Genomic DNA, 21,801 nt, shown 5'->3' with positions numbered 1-21,801 from the left:
AAACCCCTTACTTTTTACCACAGTATCTAATATATTAAGAGATGAGTTAAGATGTGTAAAGAAGGATCAACACATAGGTTTAATTAATATATTAAAGATAATAAATTAGAACTTGTAGAAAAAATTAGTAGATGAGTACAGGATTAATCATCTTCAAGATTATTCTCTAGTAAATAAAGTACAAGTAAAAAGTATGTGTAAAGTAAAATATACTAAAGGTCTTCTAAACATATCTTACCATCTGCTTTGCTGCCTTCTTCCATCAAGAGTTTGGCAATATTAAAGAATCCTTTTGCAGATGCTAGGTGTAGGGGCCTATCTCCAACTTCACCACTTACATTTACATCAGCGCCAAATTTCAAAAGGAGGCGGGTTACCTAAAAGATCCATTAATTTAGAATTAGTATCAAAGGTCAAACAATAATGCAAACCTTTCAGCAATGTGAAAGAAGACATATTGTTAAGGCCTTCTCTTAAGTTATTTTTACATGAAAATAACAGATAATCCTACAAGTGGCCTAAAGAAAAAGGAACTTATTATTATATCACCTAACAAGAAATTCAAAACTACAGCAATTTCAGGGTTAGGTCTTCATTGTATATAAAGTCTGAACAATCTTTCCCAATGTCTTGTGGGTAGAGCCAGCAGTATTTACTAGATTCTTGATTTTCACAGCAGCTCCATTCGTGGGTCACTGATAGCTGTCTTGCACTGGAGTTCTGGGTTCTTTTCTAGATTTTTTTGTAAATGGGAGATAGGTGTATGAGTCCTCAGCATCTTCCCCAATTAGCTGATTCATATTCAAAAGAACAGAGAGAGGTGAAGTATTAAACAACTTAGAAGTCTTCCAGGGTTTTTTCAGATAATTTATGGTATTCCTTTAAATCATTTACATGTTCCCTAAACCTAACATTGCCTCCCCTGGGAATTTCAGAAATCATCACAGTGATCCCGAGAGATAAGTTAGGATGCATTTGTGTCATTAAAATAAGTTATGGAAGGACCTCTCAATTGTCTTGACCACTGAGGTGTCAGCATAAAAGTGAATTGAAGTTCCACAACTATTTTGACTTTCTATGTGGCATCAAAGAAACATGTTTTGGGAAGAAACCTCTCACGAATATGGTACCTATATGATATGAATTCTAGGCAAAATGTTAACTGGATGGATGGGGAAACTTCCTTTTGAGGGTATAAGGCAAGCAACAAAGATTCTAAAATAGGCTTCTACTTATTAGCTACATCACCTTAAATAAATTATTTGACCTTTTGAAACTTCAGTTTCTTCATTGCTAAGATAGGAATAATAATAGAGCTAGCTCACTGAGTTGTTGTGGGGGTTAAATAAGCGATTACACATAAAGCATTTAGAAAAGTATCTATTACTCAATAAGTGTTGGCAGAAGTGGTAGCACCAATGTGGAGCATGAGTATTTTATCCCTTTGTTGGCTAATGGGCAGACCAACATTTAATTCAAGAGAAATCAGAACAGTGGAAATTTAGTCTTAAGAACCTTGCACTTCTAAGCACATATTTCCACTTACATGGACTCTATAAATTCTGATTATGTGACTTTATAATGGACAGATTTAAACTATTTTCAAAATCGATTGTCTATTAAGCAGCATTATTATTTACCTAGGAAATATTGCTCTTGGTACAAAACATCTACCCTTCCACTTAAAAATAAGTAAATAAACAAATGGCAAGGAACATGGCACATTAGGCACATTTATATGTTGAATGTACCATTCTCCTGTCAGCATATTTTAGCAAATGACAATAGCATCCATAAATTACTTATGTGCTGTCTTTGCCTACAGAAAGCGAGTCCCTTATCATAAAAGGGCCATCCACATTTTAGCATAATTTCATAAGACTGTGACTATATATTCAGGGAAAGTAAACACATTTAGCTCTCTACCCAATATGCATAGAAGCTCTTTATGTTTCCACTAGGTGATGAGGTTAATCACCAAAGAAAATGACTCTACAGATAACATGCATTGTGTACGCGTATATCCTGTCTGTGCCTGAAGTCAGAAAAGCATGGGTTTTTTTTTTATCACCTGGGCTCTTGGACCCTCTACTTTCAAAAGCATTTTCTGTGCCCAGCTTTCCAGCACACTCCAGTGCAGCCTGAGTGGCACACCAGTGAAATGAGCAATCTCCACTAGCTATAGGTCGTGCTTCACAGGCCTGAGAGGGTCCAAGCATATGCCAGCTAGAAAAGAAATAAAGGCATAATGACTAGAACAGCACAGAGACATAAGTAAGTCCAATTATCAGCTTGGGATCCTCAGGCAGTACAATGGCATGACCTCTACAAAGGTAAAAAGGTGTAATTCTACTCCATAATTGAGTAAGACTAGAGATCTACAGATATAAAATGAGGATGAGTGAAAATGGGATGTCAAAAGAACTGTTAAGTTTTGGTTTTTCCAGTTACATTTCTGTTTCTGTTTTATTTGGTTCTATTTAGTTCTGTGAGTATAGCTAAAGGGCAGTGTTTGAAAGCAGTATGTAAAAATTTTGTCTTTCGGTTCGTTAAGGTTGAAAATCAATGGACTTTGCAGTTCCAGCATCTGTCCTTGAGTATTACCTCCACTCAGGGAAATTGCGTGGGCTTTATGATTTGGTTCACTAGCAGAAGAGGGATAAGAAGAGCTTGCTCTTTGGCACAACTGAATGCATATGGGCTTTGGGATCAGACAGACCTGAATATATATTCCAGGTCTATTATCATCTGCATGACTCTGGCATGCTACCTGACCACAGTGAGCTCCATGTGTATCATTCATAAGAAGGGCCAAATGACAGCTAATTTCAGGATTCTGGTAAATTTTTTTTTAAACCCACATAAAGTTCTTATCTTAACACAGTGCCTGTCTTGTATGTAGTATAAGCTCACTCACATTTTAAGTTCCTAAGATTGTCATGAAGGTGAAATGAAATCATTTATTTAATGAAAGTACATTGTAAACTTTAAAACATTCTATACATGTTATTACTTTATTACAGAATATCAAATTTTATAAAAATGTACCTGTTCTATAATTATAGATTTAAAGCAAATTATATAACTAAAGCACATTTAGTGATTGTGTTTTAGTTTATCTAGGTTATTCCATGTCTTAGTTTCCCATTGCCACTGTAGTAAATTACCAAAAACTTATTGGATTAAAACAAAAGATGTATTCTCTTGTAGTTCTAGATGTCAGAAGTCTAAAATCAAGGTGTTAGAGGCCTGACCACCGCACTGTATTTCTGAAGCTGATGTTGAATAATATTGTATATCAACTATAATTATATATACATATAGTCACGGGATGTGGAGTAGAGTGTGGGAATGGAGTCAGTGGAATTGTAATAGACAAGCATGATATCGGGGGTGGGAGGGCAGTGGATGGGGGAGGGGGTTTGTACTTTGTGAGGGGTGAAAAGGATAACTATTGCATTGTTCTGTACACCTGAAACTAACAATAAAATAAAATTTAAAAATAAATAAAGATAAAGTCACTGATTCACAATCATAAAATAAAATAAAATAAAATCAAGGTGTTAGTAGGTTGCATTCCCTCTGGAAGCTTTTGCTTCCTTGCTGTTTCAGCTCCTACAGGCTGCCTGGTTTCCTTAGCTTGTGGTCCCTTCTTGTACCCCTTTAACCTCTTGCCTCCATTGTCACATCTCTTATTACTCACTCCAATTTCCTGCTTTCTATTACAAGGACCCTTGTGATTATATCAGGCCCATCCAGATAATCCAGGATAACCCTCCTACCTGAAGGTCCTTAACTTGATCACAGCTGAAAAGTCCCTTTTAAGGCAACATTCATCGGTTCTGGAAATTAGACCATGAACATATTTCAAGAGACATTTTTGTGTTTTTTTAGCTTAACACATCTCATGCCAGGAGAAAGGAGAAATCCAGTCTCTGAAAGATACCTTTTTTCAGAACTGTTGGAAAGGCCATTGTGATTTGTTTCATTGCTAGCGTCACTAACACCAAATAACAGTGATATTAAGCATTTGCCAAACACTTTAAATTAATATTTCATCATAGCAGCAACCCTATGAGGTAGGTACTACTGCTATTTTCCTCATTATATAGATGAAGAAACTGAAGATCACACACATGGTCATAAAGCCAGAATTTTTTTTAATATAATTAGTTTATTGGGATGACAATGGTTAGTAAAGTTACATAGATCAGGGTAAATGGGATCAAATACATGGTGATGGAAGGAACTTTTCAATCTCAGGATCACTGATTCCTGCAGCTGTCCGCCTACCAATGTGCTCTACTGCCTCCCCTGTGTACTAAAATAGTCAGTAAAAATGAGTAACTCAGCAACTGCATTGTTTTTGTGGATCTACAGGCTCCTCAAGGATGAAGCTGATAGGAATATGGCAAAACCAACTCAAAGGCTATCTTACCTATCCTTTCTTTGAAGCTAGGACAGTTCAACAAAAACCTGGGATGCTGAAGTGGTCCCCCAGCTTTTGGGAATCCTCCTGTCAGACTTACCTGTTCATGCCCATAGTAGGCTGCAATGTGCAGTGGGGTGAAAAAAACCGCATCTTGAACATTGACATTAGCTCCTTGCTGCAGCAGCACATCAGCAGCCTGGAAAAGAAAGAGAGCTCAGGACCCTTATTTGGGGCACCTGCCCATTGAGATTTATTTTACAAACATCATACATGAGTCTTCTTCAGGAATCAACATCCTAAAACACAATTTCCATCTATCTCCCTTCTACAAAACCTCCAATGGCTTATTTTTGCCTAGAAAATAAAGACCAAGTCCCTTACTATAACATTCAAAGTAGTCTCAATCTGATGACATCCTTTTTAATGTTATTTCCCATTACTCATTACACAATATACCCAGCTGTATAGTCAAACTGCATTCAGTTTCCTGCTCCTTTGAGTCTTTGTTGACATTATTCACTCAGCTAAGAATTCTCTTCTGCCCAATCTACAGAGGTTTAAACTCAAGCTAAATGCCATCTCCTCCAAAATTTCTTTGATTTCCCTCCCTTCATTGCCAACTGACTTATTGGAATTGTCTTCCCTGCTCTTAAATCTCATATAACTTTAGTTCATGCCATATAGAACATTTAAAAATTGTATATACATACCTTACTGTTTTTAAATTCTTTAAGGACAAAGTGTATATCAGCTCCATCTTTAAAATTCTACCATAGCATGTAGCCAAGCAAATAGCAATCATTCAGTAAGCATTTGTTGAATGAATGTATGAGTGAATGAATGAATGAATGAATGAATGAATGAGCAAGTGAAAAACGCTACTAAGAGCTATTGGCCAGCTGTCTTCGTAGAAAGCTAGAGATTGCCAACAAACCTGCTGACCCTCCAGGTTTCTTCTATTTCCAAAGTCCCATCTCTAAATCTCTCTTCTCTGGAAAACTGACTGGAATAATATCCTTAAGATACGTTGATTTTCATTGATGACTTTCCTAATACACTGTTTATTCTTCAGTTGGTCAAATAATAGGCACTTGGAACATTTTTCTAAAGTCAGTTGGACTGAGAGGATGCAACAGGAAGATGAGATCTAAGAGCTCACGGGACTTGTACTCCAACACTTCATCTGTTCTTACAAAAAAGTTGCCTCCTCAGTGAAATTTCCTTGCCTATTTGAATCGCAGGCCCTCAGAACTGGAGAGAGACCATGAGAATTATAGATCAAACCCCTATGTTTAAAAAAGGAAGAAACTGAGAACCAGAAGAATTAGGAAATTTCTCAAAGTCATGAAGCAAGAAAGTAAATCTTCAGTTTCTTGCTTCCAGCTATGTTTCTTTCTGAATGTTCCATAGTTTTAAATAGTCCATTCATTAATCATCCATTTATTCCTGCATCTAACACAATTTATTGAGCATGTATGAGCTAAAACTGTTGTTTTACATGGTTATCCTCATAGGTTATTCAGCCCACGTGATAGTGTTAGAATTGATTATAATTGCCATACAAAGGGATAGAGAATTCTTGCTGGGGGCCGGCCAAGTGGCGCGATGGTTAAGAACTGGCTTGGGATGCCAGAGGGCCCTGGTTTGGATCCCACATATGAGGGCCAGTGACACTGCCCTCCACAGCTAAGATGCTGAACAACAGCTCAACCTGGAGCTGGGCTGCCGTGAGTTGCCGGCAACGGCTAGGCTGCAGCCCATGCTGCAGTGGGTTGCCATGGGCTACCGTGTGTAGCCAGCAGCCAGCGTGAGCAGCCAGCAGCCGCAGTGAGTGGCCGTCCAGAAGCCGGCGACTGATCTGCCTCGCCCGGGAAGAGTGCAATGATGGTGCCAACTTGGGCCAGTGAAGCAACGTCCTCCACAACTAGACTGAAGAACAAAACGACAGCAACTTGTCTGTTCCCCTTCCCCCATTCCCCAGCACTGTTCCCATTCCCCCAATTCCCCAATAAAAATCTTTAAAAAAAAAAAAAAAGAATTCTTGCTGGAACATCTAAACTTTCTGGTGGGTCCCAAAATATAAGCAGGTGTGTATGCTTCTATACATTTCCAGAACAATGATATTGCTGATACTTGGATATTGCTGACTAATGGTTAATATAATACACAATATGTACAGTAACTTGTTTTTCTAATAAAAAATTAAGACCACAATTAACATTTATTGAGGGCGTATTATGTGTCAGGCCCTGAACGAAGTACACACATGGTAACTGGAGTGCTTTCTAATTGTTCCACCCCAAAACACAGAAAGGTAGCTACTACTCTTTCATTTTAAAGGTGAAGAAGCTGAGCCTTGGGAAGGCGAGGTGACTTATCAGGTCATATAGCTAGTAAGGGTCAGAACTGGAATTCATATCTAGGTCAGTTTGACTTCAAAGTTTCTTTCCATCAAGCCCCTCCTGTGACCTTGATCTCATTAACACTAACCTTTAAGTAAACGAACTAACTGACTCAATCTCAGATAAGAGGAAAGCATTCTGTTAGTTAGAAGCTTTGTATAATATTATAGATTCAGCTTGAAAATGAATGCCAGAGCCATTTATAACAAGTGCTTGGTATCTTATACTTCACATGCCTGGAAGTTCAATCTTAGGGACCTTTAAAAGAGGTCACTAACGATCAAGGTAAATGAAGCTTTTTACAATTTCTCTTATTTTAAATATAGCATAAAATAGACAGCATGAATTTTTATTGTAAAAATGACTCTCAAATGTTAACATATAGAGCCAATTTCTTAGGCATAGTTCCAGAACTTACTCACATTCTGCAAGATAACAGCTCTTAGGATTCAATAAATAGTACAAAGCAATTTTTTTCCTCCTAAGTCTGCACTTATCCAGTCATTCAGAAGGTCAATCTTTGGCTGAACGTTCATTAATTATGAAGTGTTGGCTTTCTGAGAAACTGTCAAAATGTAAGTTTTAATGAAACCATACAGTCATTATTGAACTGTAGGCTTTATTTAGTTTGTTTTAAAATTCAAGGAAATATTTAACCATTGAGAGTAAAGCACATTGGAATTATCTGAATAGTTTTACATTATTTATATGAGTAGAATGCATTTATTGATTTTTCTTATTTTTGGAGTCATTATGGGGACAGCATCTCCCAGCAACCTTATGGGAATATAATATACTGTGATGTACAAATATGCATATCATATGGCTAAGACAAATGTACCCATATTAACATTTAGGTTGGAAAATATATCTATCAAACCATTTTATTCATGCTTCCCCTACTCCAGAACTTGAAAATGTTGATAAATCAACTTCACATTCTTTCTACTAGAAGAAGCCCCATGAAATCAGAGGCTGAGTCTCTTTTACCCACCACAATGCTAAGTATATGGCAGGTATCCAAGTAATTATTGAATTGAACTAAATTTCTAGTAAAAATAATGGAATATATATCTTCTATCAGTTATGAGGGAATTTAATCATTAAAAAGTAGGATCTAATTATATGATAGAAAATTTAAATAATACAATTCAACAAACATTTCTTGATCACTTATTTCAAATTAATTTTGAGCAAAACTCAAGTGCCAGGAACTATGATTGGAATTTTACATACATTATCTCGTTAAGAGTTTTGTAGGGTATAAAACTCTGTTGCCTTAAAAAATTTTAAGAAAACACATAGTTTTCATTTTTCCCCTCAAAAACAATAACAAAACTACTAGTGAAATTGTAAACTAGAAACAATTCTTATCACAGAAAGGCTATCTTAATCTTTAAACTTTTAAGGAAATGAACTGTAACATACTTAGATTTGTGTAACTCATGTATATATATATTGGTATTGCTATTAATAAGAACCACGATTCAAATATGGGTCAGTAACTCAGTAACTTGGTATCGTTTACTAATGGGAAGATAAACATCATGAAGTACCTCCCATTAAGTGGTTGCTTTATGAGCACAGAAAATGGATCAGAGCTCTTTATTTTGATAGTAGGGCGATTACTATATAAATTATTCTTTACATATATTTTTATTTAAAAGTTGACCCCCAAGAAGATCCAAGTAGAGTCTCTTCAATTTCCAGGTTGTAAACTAAACATTTATCGCACATTTTGCACTTTTTTCCTAGAAAGCCTCCTTTCTGCAAGATACCTTTTTTCAAAGAACAATTGGAAAGGTCTTCGCAATTTGTTTTATTGTTAGTGTCACTAGCACCAAACACAGTGACATTAAGCATTTGACAAACACTTTACATTAATATTTCATCATAGCAGCAACCCTATGAGGTAGGTACTGTTAATATTTTTTCCATTCTATACATGAAGAAATTCAAGATCACATGGTCATAACACTAGGAATTTCTGTTTCCTCCTTTCTGTTTCAGCCACATAACCAGTTTCAAGGCCAAGCTCAGTTCCCATGTTCTCCATGAGAGCCTTTTGTAAATATTTTATTGTGTTGATAATTTCTTTCTCTGAATGCTTATATTACTTATCCTCACAACATAGTCTTCCACTAATTATAACTGTGGATAAAATACTACTGTATAAAATTTTAAACTTTTTTTTTCATGGTCTAAACTTGTCTCAACTAAGTGTGAGAAGTTTTGACTCCAGGTAAAAAGATTTTTCACCTGAGGCATTGCAATTTAATCCTTCTGACTAAAATAGCCAGAAGTTATTCTTTAAAATTCCAGAGATGCTGAAAGCAATGCCTGTGAGAGCAAAGACCTTCATTGCTCTTTTTACATTTGCTGAATGTCTCTACAATATGACTTCAGCTTATTTGACTTGGTCCCATTTAGCTGCCTCTGTATACTTCATCTTATGAAAGTCATTGGAAGTGATGAAGAAGAAAAAAATGACCATATCAGGAATGTCCTACGGAAGAGAAGTGGAATAAGGTAGATTCTAGATGAAATAAAATGGCAATCTCAGCTGAAATTTCCAAAATTAAATATAGTGTCTTATATTTAGTAAACCATAAATAAATATCTACACTTTGAAATTAAATTTTACTTTGCTTTAAGTGATAGCCCATTTCCTAGGATTTCTTTGGAATCTTCCTCAAACTTATAATTATACCAATGATTCCCTTAGGATTTTTAGTTTGTTGAAAGCCACACTTTTCTGTATGCCTTTATCTAACCTTTATTATTGAGACTTATAGAGAGCAGAACCATGAGGTCGTACTGGGATAATACCCATTTCCATTTAGTGGAAAATCTTTATTAGCAAAGCTTTAGAGGGAAATACTTTAAAAAATCAATGCCCCGTGAATTCAAAATGATCCCAAAGACATTAATATGCAAGTTGTTTTCTATTTGATATTTTCCAGTTATTTCCAGTTCTAACATTCAATGACTAGTTCTCATTAGTGTCCCCTCAAACTATTGCTCTCTCTCCTGAACTTTACAGACAATTTCTTTTAAGAGTAGTCAACATGTTTTGCCCCCATTTCCTTACCTCCTATTCACTCTTCAGATAACTGCAATCTGGCTTCAGATCTCACCACTTGAGGGAAATTTCTCTTGAAAAATGACACCAAAGCCCTCCTAATTGCTGCTTCCAATGGACACTTTAGTCTTTTCCTAATTTTAATACTTCTTCAGTATTTGCTACTATTTGCCTGCTCCTTAACAGCCTGTTCTCCCTTAGATTAATTGACATCATATTCTTTGAGTTTGCTCCCTACCTCTCTGCCAACTTATTATTTCTCTATAGGGGTGCTGTTTTGTTCATCTCTTAAGTATGTAAGCCTTGCTTTTTCCTCCCTGACATTCTGTTTCCTTTTGATCTCCTTTGTGTGCTTTAATTCTCTTGTATTAATTAAGTTACTACATGCAAAGCATTTAGCACAGTGCTTGGTACTTAACAGTAAGTGTTCAATAAGTGGTAGCTATGAGGTGTCTTGCTCTGTACAGTCCCTGGTTGATTCTATTTATAACTCTCATTACTACTACTATTGCTATTACTACTACTACTACCATAGCACACACACACATTTGTCTCTCCAGTTGTATGGGTTTTTCCCAGACTTCCTCCAACACAGGGACTACCTTCTCTGGCAGCTGATAGTTGTGTTGTATATTTCCTTTCCACTCTATTTTCCAACCACCATTTCCCTAGGTTGATACAGTCACCCTACATTAATCTCATCTTTAGACTTGCCCTCTGATTCTTGTTAATGTGAATAAGGCATTAGAAGACAAAGGGAACTAACATTTCTTAAATGTATGCTACGAAAATATTTACATGAGCTAAATGAATATCTATCTCATTTAATGCTCACAACAATCTTATAGAATTGTTATTAATAGCTCCATTTTAAAAGTAAGAACAATGAAGTTCCAAATTATTCATCTTTTAGGAAAAGCATCAGAGTTTAAATTCAGGTCTATGAAAGTCCAAAGCACCATACTACTCCATGCTGTTTTCTTCTCATGCATGTTATTATTTGGGGCCAACAAACAATTCATTGCCATCTCAGGCAGTCCTGTAGAGGATACAGCTCTTAGTTCATGTTACTTTTCAAGGATTTTCAAGGGTGACTATATAAGCAGTATTATCAGTAACAGTGATCCTGACTATGAAATTGTTCACAGAGGACTGAAAAAAAAAGAAAATTAAATCTTCTTCTAAGTAGGAGTTGTGTGTTACAAATCTTGAAGCGTCTTATATACGATGATAAGAAGTTTAGGATTCTTCCTAAAATTTTAATGTATAGGGACTTACCAAGGGATTTTAAGTAGGGGCAAAGTATGTTCTGATTAGCATCTTAAAAAAGATCCTTCTAGTAATAACATCACAAATGGATTGTAGTGGGAGCAAGGCTGGAAGCAGGGTGATCAGTTAACAAGGTCCTGCCACAAGTTACAAAAAGTGAGATAAGGATAAAATGAGCTGAGGTACTAGTAGTGGACTGGAGATGGAGAGGTGCATTTTAGAGCTATTAAGATGGCAGAATCACGTGACTCAGCATATGGGAAGGCTGGGGATGGGGAGAGATGATGACAAGTTGTCAACCAATGGTGCTGTAAAAGAGGAAGCCTATAATAGGAGATGAGCATAAAGATAAAACTTGTCCACTTCATCAATTTGGGAAGTAAGAATATCACCTACAGTTTCTGTCTCTCAGACTAATCACTTACAATAGCACGTTTCTTCCATTTTCCCTTGGTAGTTCACTATGGTCTTACCCAACACCACAAGCTTTTTCCATCAAGGCCAATCCCTCAATCAAGATGTAAACATAATTTTCAAGTTTTCAAACAACTACCAAAAGCCGTGCCAATTAAAGATACCAGTAATTGCTTACCCATTTGTATTGAAGGCTTATATTACTTAGAAAGCATTTTAGATGGTAGCATTTACTTTAGATTTAATAAGCACTTTTTTTTTACTTTATGCTCTATTTTATATATTGGGTTGTCAGAAAAGACATGATGCGTTTTTGCAACGAAAAACATAGAAAAAATCCATTACAAACATTAGGTGAGAACTCTCTACTATATAGTTACAGAGTTTTTCACTTATAACATTGGCTGAATATTTTTGTAATGACTTTTTCTTTTTTAATCTGACATAGCTCTAATTAAATGTTTGAGTACAAAAACCTATTGGAAAATAGTTTCTTCAGGCTGTCACAGAAATGAGGTTCTCTTATGTGATCTTTCTCTTATTAGCTCAGGTTAAAATTAAATGTGGTCGGAAAATTTCTCAGAAAATGATTCCATAAGATAATATTATCAAAGAAATTAAAGGGAAGGTCCATATACTTAAGTTGTAGAAATAAAACTTAAAGGTATATTAACTTATGTACACATAATACAAGGATCCCATCAATTAAATAAATTTATCACTTCTCAGGAAATGATAAGAACGTAAGTAGAAAGCCAATAGATGAAGAAGAGTGATGAGAGAGAAGCAGTGAGGTCAAGGCTGGAGATACAAGTGGTATCATTTTACAGAGCTATTAATAATAATTCAAGACAGGAGATAGCATCACTTTCTTAAGGCATGAGGAGATATTAATGGGATATTTATGGCTAAAAAATGGGAAGTAAAGGAGCCAGCAAAAGAAAGAGAAGAGTCGTCCAAGAAGGAAAAAGAGAACAAAGGAATGCCTATTAAGGAAGCCCATGAAAGAGATATTTTTAAGAGAAGTAGGGCAAAATTTTCTGAGCTTTCCAGCTAATCATCACCTTGTTGTGCTACTTTCTTCCTTAAATATACTTTTTTTGCAGCAGTTCCTTATGTGAGGGTCTTATTTTTAAATCCCTGGCTGAGAAAACAGGCTTTCAATGTTCACTATGTTATGAATACATCATGTTCTATGCATTTCAAAAGCCACATTTTTTTTTTCTTCATGAGATTTATTTATGTAGCTTGCCAAAGGCCCAACTAGATTGCAGCTGAAGAGATTTGAAAACTGCAGCACAAATTAGGGTCCCTGTTACTGGTGTTCCTCCCTGCACTGTACAGTACCTGGATATCACAATCACAGAGGAGATCAAGCACCACCTGACAAACAGCTTTCTCATGACTTTTGTTCTCCAGCCCAAGTGACCAGTTCCTCCATTTTCTCAAAAGAAGTTCTTCTGCCAAAACATTTTGAAAACAAAGCGGTTTGCCTCTACTTGAAAAATCAACTTCTAATTATACTTTGCAGGTGAATTGGAATCAACTTATATTGTAGAACATAAGAAGGCATACAGATTTTGTCTCTTAGAAAAGACAAAGTAATAAGAATCCTCCTAAAAAGTATATCAATGGTCAGTGAATTTTCAGCAGCTGGACTTTAAAAACAAAAAAGTTAAGTCTCTAATATCAACAGTTAAGTCTCATGTTTTAGGGATGGCCCCATTACAAGCACATATGTGGAATACTTAGTGCTCCCTTTTTTGAATTTTCAAATTAATTAAGCTATAAAACTATATGATGAACTGCAAAAAATACTAGCTTAATTGATTTTGGAATGGCAGGATGTGGGTAATCAATTGTATCCTACAGGTTCTTTATTTAACAATATAATTGCAAATGTTGGTCTGCAAGAACTTAGAATAAGTGACACAATGAAATTAGTAAAACCACAGTTGTAAAAATGTTTTAACTGATTATGAAACACTATGTTTTCACAAGCATGGAAATCAATTACAGATAACTTTCTTTGTAGAGAAAGAGTTTATTAAAATGAAGTCTAGTCAGAGACCTATTATCAGGACAGAAAACAGTAAGCATAATGGTGGTAAATGCATTAACCATTACATTGGTCATGTTAAACAAAGATTAATACTGGGTGACTAATAATAGAATCCTGCAATAAAAATGAAAAGAAGCATAGCGTCAATTCTGCCCAAGTAGTTTTGGCTTCAGGAAAATAAAGAGCCAAGAAACGACTGTAGATGGGACTCAAGTCCAGACTTATAAACCCCATCACATGGCTAGCAAATGACACAACCTGGATACAAAAACTCTGGCAGGCTGATTCCAGACCATATATGCCTACCCACTATGTTGTATTATACTGTTATAGGCCAAAACCATTGCTTTAGGAGCCCAGTTTTTTAAACAGTTCAAACAGTTTTTTTCTTCAAACTTTTATTTAATGAACTCAGTGAATTCTCTCCCTTTTTGATAGCCTTACTCAGTTACACCTTATAAAAGGCTGTAAGCCAGGGTATGCAGCTAAGGCACCCTGAGATCCCTAACTTACCGAAACTGTAAGATAATAAATGTTTGTTGTCTTAAGTCACAGAATTTTAAGGATAACTTTTTATGCAGTAATAGTTAGCTATTATACTAGTGCCTCTCAATTAATTATTAAAAACATCCATGTGGGAACTGACTTCTACATTAAAATACTTAACTACTAGAGGTCTTTCAAGATGGTGGAGTCACTGAATGCTGTGCTTACCTCCTCTCATGACCACATTAAAATTAATTACAACTAAACTACAGAACAGCCATCATTGAGAATCACATGAAGTCTAGCTGAACTGAACTCCTACAAATAAGGACATACAGAAGAAGCCACCTCAAGGCTGGTTAAAGGGGCAGTGATGTGGACAGGGCTAGTCCCACACCCACATGTGACCATTAAAAATCAAGAGGGATTTTTACCAAAACCCCTTCTTTTTTTTTCACCAAAACAGTATTAAAAGGAATGTTAGAGGGGCTTCTGTGAGACCAAAAAAAATTTTGAAAATATGAATTGTAAAATAACAATAGCTACATATCTATCAACAAATACTTTCAATGTAAATGAATTAAATGCTCCAATCAAAAGACACAGGGTGGAATGGAAAGAAAACAAGACCCATACATATGCTGCCTAGAAGAGATTCACTTCAGATCAAAAGACATGCACAGACTGAAAGTAAATGGATGGAAAATGGTATTTCATGAAAATGTTAATATGTAAACCTACAAAATGATCCAGCCATTCTATTCTTAGATATTTTCCCTATAAGATAAGTGAAAGCGTATGTTCAACAAAGACTTGTACAGAAATCTTCATTGCAGCTTTACTTGTAATCACTAAAAACTGGAAACAATTCAAATGTCCATCATCGGGTGGTAGCTAAACACCTTATGTAGCAAATCCTATTAATGGAATACTATTTATCACTGACTAGATGTCGTATCTGGTAATTCATCATGTAACTAACATTTAAGTTTTTCACATTTATTGATCGTCAACTCTCCACTTCTCATTCTACACACACATACACACACACATAATATTCTTCTATTGTTTCCCATTACAATGAACTGGAAATCCCTTATCCAGTTGCTGACATCAGAAACATGGGAGTTTTTGTTGACACCGTCTTCTTCTACACCCCTCTTACAATGTAACCCATCACCAAATTAACTTGATTTTGCTCTCTAAATATTTTACAAATCTGTTCTTGTATCTCCATCTTTACTAAAACTACTCACACCCAGGCAACCAATACAGATTATTACCTCCTAATACATCTCCCTGCATAAATTCTTCCAATTCAGTTTATTTTTAACATGGCAGCCAGAGTTGCTTTCTCAGCAACTGGACATCTGATCATGTTACCACTTTTTAATGACTTCCCATTGCTCTTAGGAGAGAGACAGAGCTCCTTAAGTCATTTTATTATCTGACCCAGGGAAATTTTGAGAATAAAAGGAGGTTCACTTAATTATACCAGGCCAACAAGCATAAACCAAAACTTCCTTGAGGAATCAGGAATATGTCATTCTACAAATAAGTCCATTGGTCACCTGACCCCTAACCTTTTCCTCCAGATTCTTTTTTTTCCACTGCATCCCCAAACTCTATCAGCTCCAACCATCACTCTCTTTTAGTCTCCTCATAATATTGCCTACAGTCAGAAAGATTTCACCTATTTCCTCTGCCTGGAAAGTTCTCTCTGTGTCTCAACTTCTCATCTCTTTAGTGGAGATAATACTTTTACCTACTTTGCAGGATTGTTTTAAGTATTAAGAGCTAATAGATGTAAATGACTTAGAACGTAGCGTTAAAGTAATTCTTACAACGACCATTGCTGCTACCATTATATTTCTTCTTCTCTTTAGCTGATCAACATCTACTTAATCCCTTGAGCTACAAGCCAAATTATTACTTTCCCAGAGATTCTCTCCCAACATTCGTGACTATGGACACATCCATTCAACAAGTATTAACTGTGTGTCTGCTATGTGCTAGGCAAGTCCTGTGCTAGAAACTGAAGGTAACTGAGAGAAAACAGCAACAACAGAGTCTGTGTCTTTGCTGAGCTTATAATTTAGCACAGGAGATAGAGAGTAAAGCAAAATAAATCAATGATAGACTGTGTTATATAGTGATCAGTACTGGAAAAATATAAAGGAGAGAAGAGATTAGAGAGTTTCAGAGATTTGGTGTTTTAATTTAAATAGGATGATCTGGAAAGAACTTCTGGAGAAAATTACATGTGAACCAGGACCTTAAGAAGGTAAGAAAGTAAGATGTTCAGTTACTAAGGATGAAAGTCTAGATAGAGAGAAGAGCAGTCCAAAGTCTTCTCCAAGTAGAGGAACTTAAAGAATGAATAAGGAAAGAATGAGGATTATAGGTAGAGAGGACAGGAGTACTTTTGCTTTCTGAACGATAATGGGGATCCTATGGAGCAGAGGAGTGATATGATCTTATATTTTAAAGGTGTACTTTACCCTGTCAGAATAGCCTGAGGAGGAAAGTGCTGAAGAAGGGAGACCAAATTACCCTCTTTTAGGCATAGCACCATGGTGACCTTCATAGCCCTTATCACAGTGGCAATTTTATGCTTTGTTTGTTTGACTGCCTGTCTTTTCCACCAGACCATATGTTCCATGAGGCTAGGAATTATATATAATGTTACCAATCTTAAAACTACCATTGTCAAACACAAATCTTGGAACCCATTAGTTCCTCAATAAATAATTGTACAATATTGAGTAAAAGAAAAAAAAGTGAATGTATATTATCATATTTCAATTTGTTTTATTAGTTTCAGGTGTACAAAACAAAGTAATAGTTAGACATTTATACCCCTCACAAAGTGATAACCCTCCTCCCCCTATCTATGTATTGCCCCTCTGACATCATAATAGCTGTTACAATTCCATTGGCTCTATTCCCTATGCTGTACTTCACATCCTGTGACCACTTATATATTAAATTATAGTTGACATTCGAGGCACCCTGGTCAGGACCCCTTCTCATTTTGAGAGCTGTAACTTTCTGCTCTAACAAAACTATCCTCTGCTACAAACTTAAAAAAAAAATTATAGTTGACATTCATTATTTTTCAGCTTCAGCTTCAGGTGTACAGTGCAGTGGTCATGCATCTACACCATCCATGAAGTGGTCTTCCTAATAAGAAAAGTGTTCATCTGACGCCCTACAAAATCTTTACATTATTGATTATATTCCCTAAACTGTCTTTCATATCCCCCTGGCAATCTTGTGGTTACTAATTTGTGCTTTGTAATCCCCTCACCCTCTCCCCTATCCCACCCCCGCCCCATCTAGCAAACCTCAGTTTTTTTCCAATTTTTGATAACAGATTACAAGCTCCTAGATGACATTTAAAAAGCCATATTATGTCTTTCAATTTATACAACTAGCTTGCGTTCTTTCATATAAGTGCTCCACAAACATTTACTGACTTAATTTGCTTTCCCTAGTCACTTTATACGTCTTCTACATTCTAATTTTTTTTTAAGAAAAACGTGTAGAAAACAAAAGAAAACTACTAGAAAGTCAAGACAAGCTTTAAAACGTCTAAACAGAGAACATGACCTCTTAAAGTTTACAGATTTCCAGGAACTATGAAACACAGAAGGGAGAACCAATGATGAATTTTTTTCTTTGTCTTTTGGGAAATAAGACTTGATAATAGAAGTTTATTTATAATCATAGCTGCAAAATTGCCTCTAGGAAAGCAATAATATTGGGACAAGCTACCTTGTTTTCTTGGAGATCCAATTAAAAAAATACTAAACTAAAACTTGGTCATATTTGTCAAAAATACACTGATAGAGCCAAATCTACAATATTTACCAATTCTCAGTCCAGTTTATTAACATCATAATATACAAATTCAGGCATTAATTGGTTGACTGAAATATAAACAATACTTTTTTGTGTGCTTGGAAATACTTAATAAATTTTATATATGCAATAAATATATTACTTATTTATAATTTTAAAAATATTTTAAAAATATTTGCTGGGATTAATATAATGTTTTTAAATATCAGGTTTAGGAATATTATTGGGTTGTCAGAAAAGTCATGACGTATTTTTTCTATGTTTTTCATTGCAAAAATGCATCATGACTTTTCTGACCACCCAATATTTAAACTAGACCAATAATGGAGTCTTCGTTGTCTCTGATTACTTTTCCTTCTCTAAAGATACCTTTATTTGTGTAAAGTTGCTAGTATGAGCTCTTTCACTATGTAATAAATTCCCACTACTAAAACAAAACAAAACCTAATTTCTTTTCATGAACAATTTGTATGCAAATAAAGGGCCATATGCAGCATTAATATAACAGAGAGGTTTTAATGAATTATGCCTCCTTTCCAGAAATATCCTTTAATATGCTTGTGTTTTGGTCACCATTAGTGGAAGTTTAGTAAGAGGTATTTTGTGATTTTTTTTTTGTTATTGAACATGCAATGAAGTAGAGACCTAAAACACAAATTGCAATCTCTTTCCTTTCCTTTGACCTATTTCTCAAATATAAACTATGAATGACCCAAATAATTTTCCTAAGCCCTAGCAAAGTATAACATATAGCTTAAGAGGATGTGGAGTATCATCATTAATATTTAACTAGAGGGGCTTTCCCTCCACCCTTCCCCTCAGTTCTAATCAAATTAGGGAGAGCAGAGACAATTATATATACAATTTTCCACTCTCAGTCTTTAATTTAATTATGATTTCAATCATTTTCCTGTTAAGAACATTTTCAGCAATATTTACGAAATTTTATGAAAAGTAGGACAAGCATCATGGTATGCAACCAGTGAATTCCCATAGTATCTCATACTGAGAATAGTCTCATGCTTGTTTTAATGTTCTACTGCTGCTATCTTGAAATTATCCCTATTTTTTTTCTCTCTCTCTCTCTGTCTCTTTTTTTTTTTTTTAGCAAGGGGTTTCTTTTCTTTTCTTTTTTCAATGACACCTGCAAATTATGCAGCCAGTCCAGATACGAAGTAAATTGACTAGTCCATTGTTTAAGCAGACAGATAATACAAAAGCTCTGAACAAAGAAGAAACAATTATGGAACCATAATTGTTTAGGTCTCAGAAAAGCAGCTGAAATAAATGACATAACAACAACTAAGACAGAAATAAAACAAAGACAGTCAGACTTTGTGGCAAAAATTTTTAACAAAGTTTTCTCTGTTACCGATTAAGTTAAAAAAATATATTTTCAATGGAACCAAAAAAGACCCTGAATAGCCACGGCAATCCTGAGAAATAAGAACAAAGTCAGGGGCCTCATGCTACCAGCCATTAAAATGTTCTATAAGGCTGCAGTAATCAAAACAGTATGGTACTAGCATAAAAACAGGCACATAGATCAATGGCACAGAATAGAGAGCCCAGAATTAAATCCAGGCATATACAGGCAGTTAGTCTCTGACAATGGAAGCAAGAATTTACACTGGGGTAAAGATAGTCTATTTAATAAATGGTGCTGGGAAAATTGGACAGACACATGCGAAAAAATGAAACTGACCACCTCCTTACGTCATATAAAAGAACAAATTCAAAATGGATTAAAGACTTAAATGTAATACCTGAAATCATAAGACTCCTAGAAGAAAATATAGGGTGTAAATTTGCAGACATTACCCTGAGCAACATTTTTACTGATACATCCCCGCAAGCAAGGGCAGTAAAAGAAAAAATGAACATATGGAACTACATCAAACTTAAAAGTTTTTTTACAACAAGGAAACCATCACCAAAACCAAAAGGAAGCCTACTGAGTGGGAGAAGATATTTGTCAATGATATATCTGATAAGGGGTTAATATCCAAAACTTATAAAACACTCATGCAACTCAACACCAAAAAAACAAACAACCCAATTAAAAAATGGGCAGAGGCTATGAAGAGACATTTTTCTAAAGAGGACATACATACAGATGGCCAACAGGCACATGAAAAAATGCTCAACCTCACTAATCATTAGAGAGATGTAAATAAAAACCACAATGAGATACCACTTCACTCCTGTCAGAATGACTATCATCAATAAATCAACAAACAAATGCTGGCGAGGCTGTAGAGAAAAGGGAACCCTGGTGCACTGTTGGTGGGATTACTGATTGGTATAGCCATTATGGAAATCAGTATGGAGGTATCTCAAAAAACTGGAAATGGAACTACCTTATGACCCAGCAATTCCACTCTTAGGTATTTATCCAGAAAAACCCAAGACATTAATTCGAAAAAACATATGCACCCCTATGTTCATTGTAATGTTATTCACAATAGCCAAGAATTGGAAACAACCAAAATGCCCATTGGTAGGTGACTGGATTAAGAAACTATGGTACCTTTATACAATGGAGTATTACTCAGCTATAAAGAAGAAAAAATCGTACCATTTGCAATGATATGGATGTAACTAGGGAACATTATGGTAAGTAAAATAAGTCAGAGAAGGACAAATACCATATGATCTCACTTATATGTGGAATCTAAAAAACGGAATAAATGAGAAATGTAAACAGAAATTGTCTCAGAGACACAGAGGAAAAACTGAGGGTTACTAGTTGGCAGTGGGTGGGGAAGGGACGAGACAATACAAATTGGTAACTACAATTTGGCCTCAGGGATAGAAAATACAGTCTGGGGAATATAATCAATAATGTTGTAAATATTTTCTAGGGGGCCATTTGGACTCATGTCTTGTTAAGGAGATCACTGCATAGACAGTGTAGAGGCCTGACCACCACACTGTATTTATGAAGCTGATATTGAATAATGTTGTATGTCAACTACAATTACATATACATATAGTCACGGGATGTGGAGTAGAGTGTGGGAATGGAGTCAATGGAATTGTAATAGATAAGTATGACATCATGGGTGGGAAGGCAGTGGATGGGGAGAGGGGATTGTTACTTTGGGAGTGGTGAAAAGAGTAACTATTGCATTGTTCTGAACACCTGAAACTAATAAATAAATAAATATATATATATATTTTTTTCAGTGCCATAGAAAATGAGTCTTAATCGTAATCAATCAAGGAAACATTTTTCTTAAAGTTTTTCTTCTTTTTTACTCTCTTTGAAATATACTCTTAACTTTCTAGCCTTTTGCCAAAGACAATGAAAAAAAGTATATATGAAGAAGTATAATTTTCAAAAGACTTATCTTATTGATGAGGAATCTTGGGAGTAATCTTTTTAAAAACCAAAATTCAGAAGTCGAAATACTGAAGAGTAAACAGAAGCAATAACCTTTCCCCTATTAGCTTCCCTGAGGTAATCATTCCAAAGGTCCTCTCTCTTTGGCGGTACAGAATATTGATGAAGTGCTCAGTCTTTAGGGTGAGATAGCCTGGGTTAGAATTTGGACTCTGATACTTTAAAGCTTGGTAATTTGGTGTAAATTAGTTAATCTCTTTGATCTTCACTTTCCTCGTCAATAAAGTTGATGTGAAGATTAAACAAGCTTCAATTACTTCCGTAAAGTTACATGAGGTTTAAATGAGATGGTATAATAACAAAATAAGCAAAAGATCTGACTAAAGTAAACCCTTCATACATTTTCATTTCCTTAGCTTTCAGGCTAGAGCATTAACCTTATCA

At 35.4% G+C, this 21,801-nt stretch overlaps 1 protein-coding gene across 1 annotated transcript in view; it reads right to left on the bottom strand.

Annotated features, from left to right (window-relative positions):
• The window catches only part of TNNI3K (TNNI3 interacting kinase), a 298,768-nt gene that overhangs the window by 211,207 nt on the left and 65,760 nt on the right, over nucleotides 1-21,801 (bottom strand). The window contains exons 6-7 of the mRNA XM_019643990.1: nucleotides 4,530-4,628; nucleotides 239-377 (exon numbers count right to left, since the gene is read on the bottom strand). Coding sequence (XP_019499535.1) covers nucleotides 239-377; nucleotides 4,530-4,628 — 238 coding nt within the window. The remainder of the gene's footprint in view (nucleotides 1-238; nucleotides 378-4,529; nucleotides 4,629-21,801) is intronic.

This window comes from Hipposideros armiger, unplaced genomic scaffold (genome assembly GCF_001890085.2).
Source record: "Hipposideros armiger isolate ML-2016 unplaced genomic scaffold, ASM189008v1 scaffold_84, whole genome shotgun sequence".
Lineage (NCBI taxonomy): Eukaryota > Metazoa > Chordata > Mammalia > Chiroptera > Hipposideridae > Hipposideros > Hipposideros armiger.
Note: the sequence above shows the minus strand (reverse complement) of the source record. Positions and strands in the feature narration are given on the sequence as shown.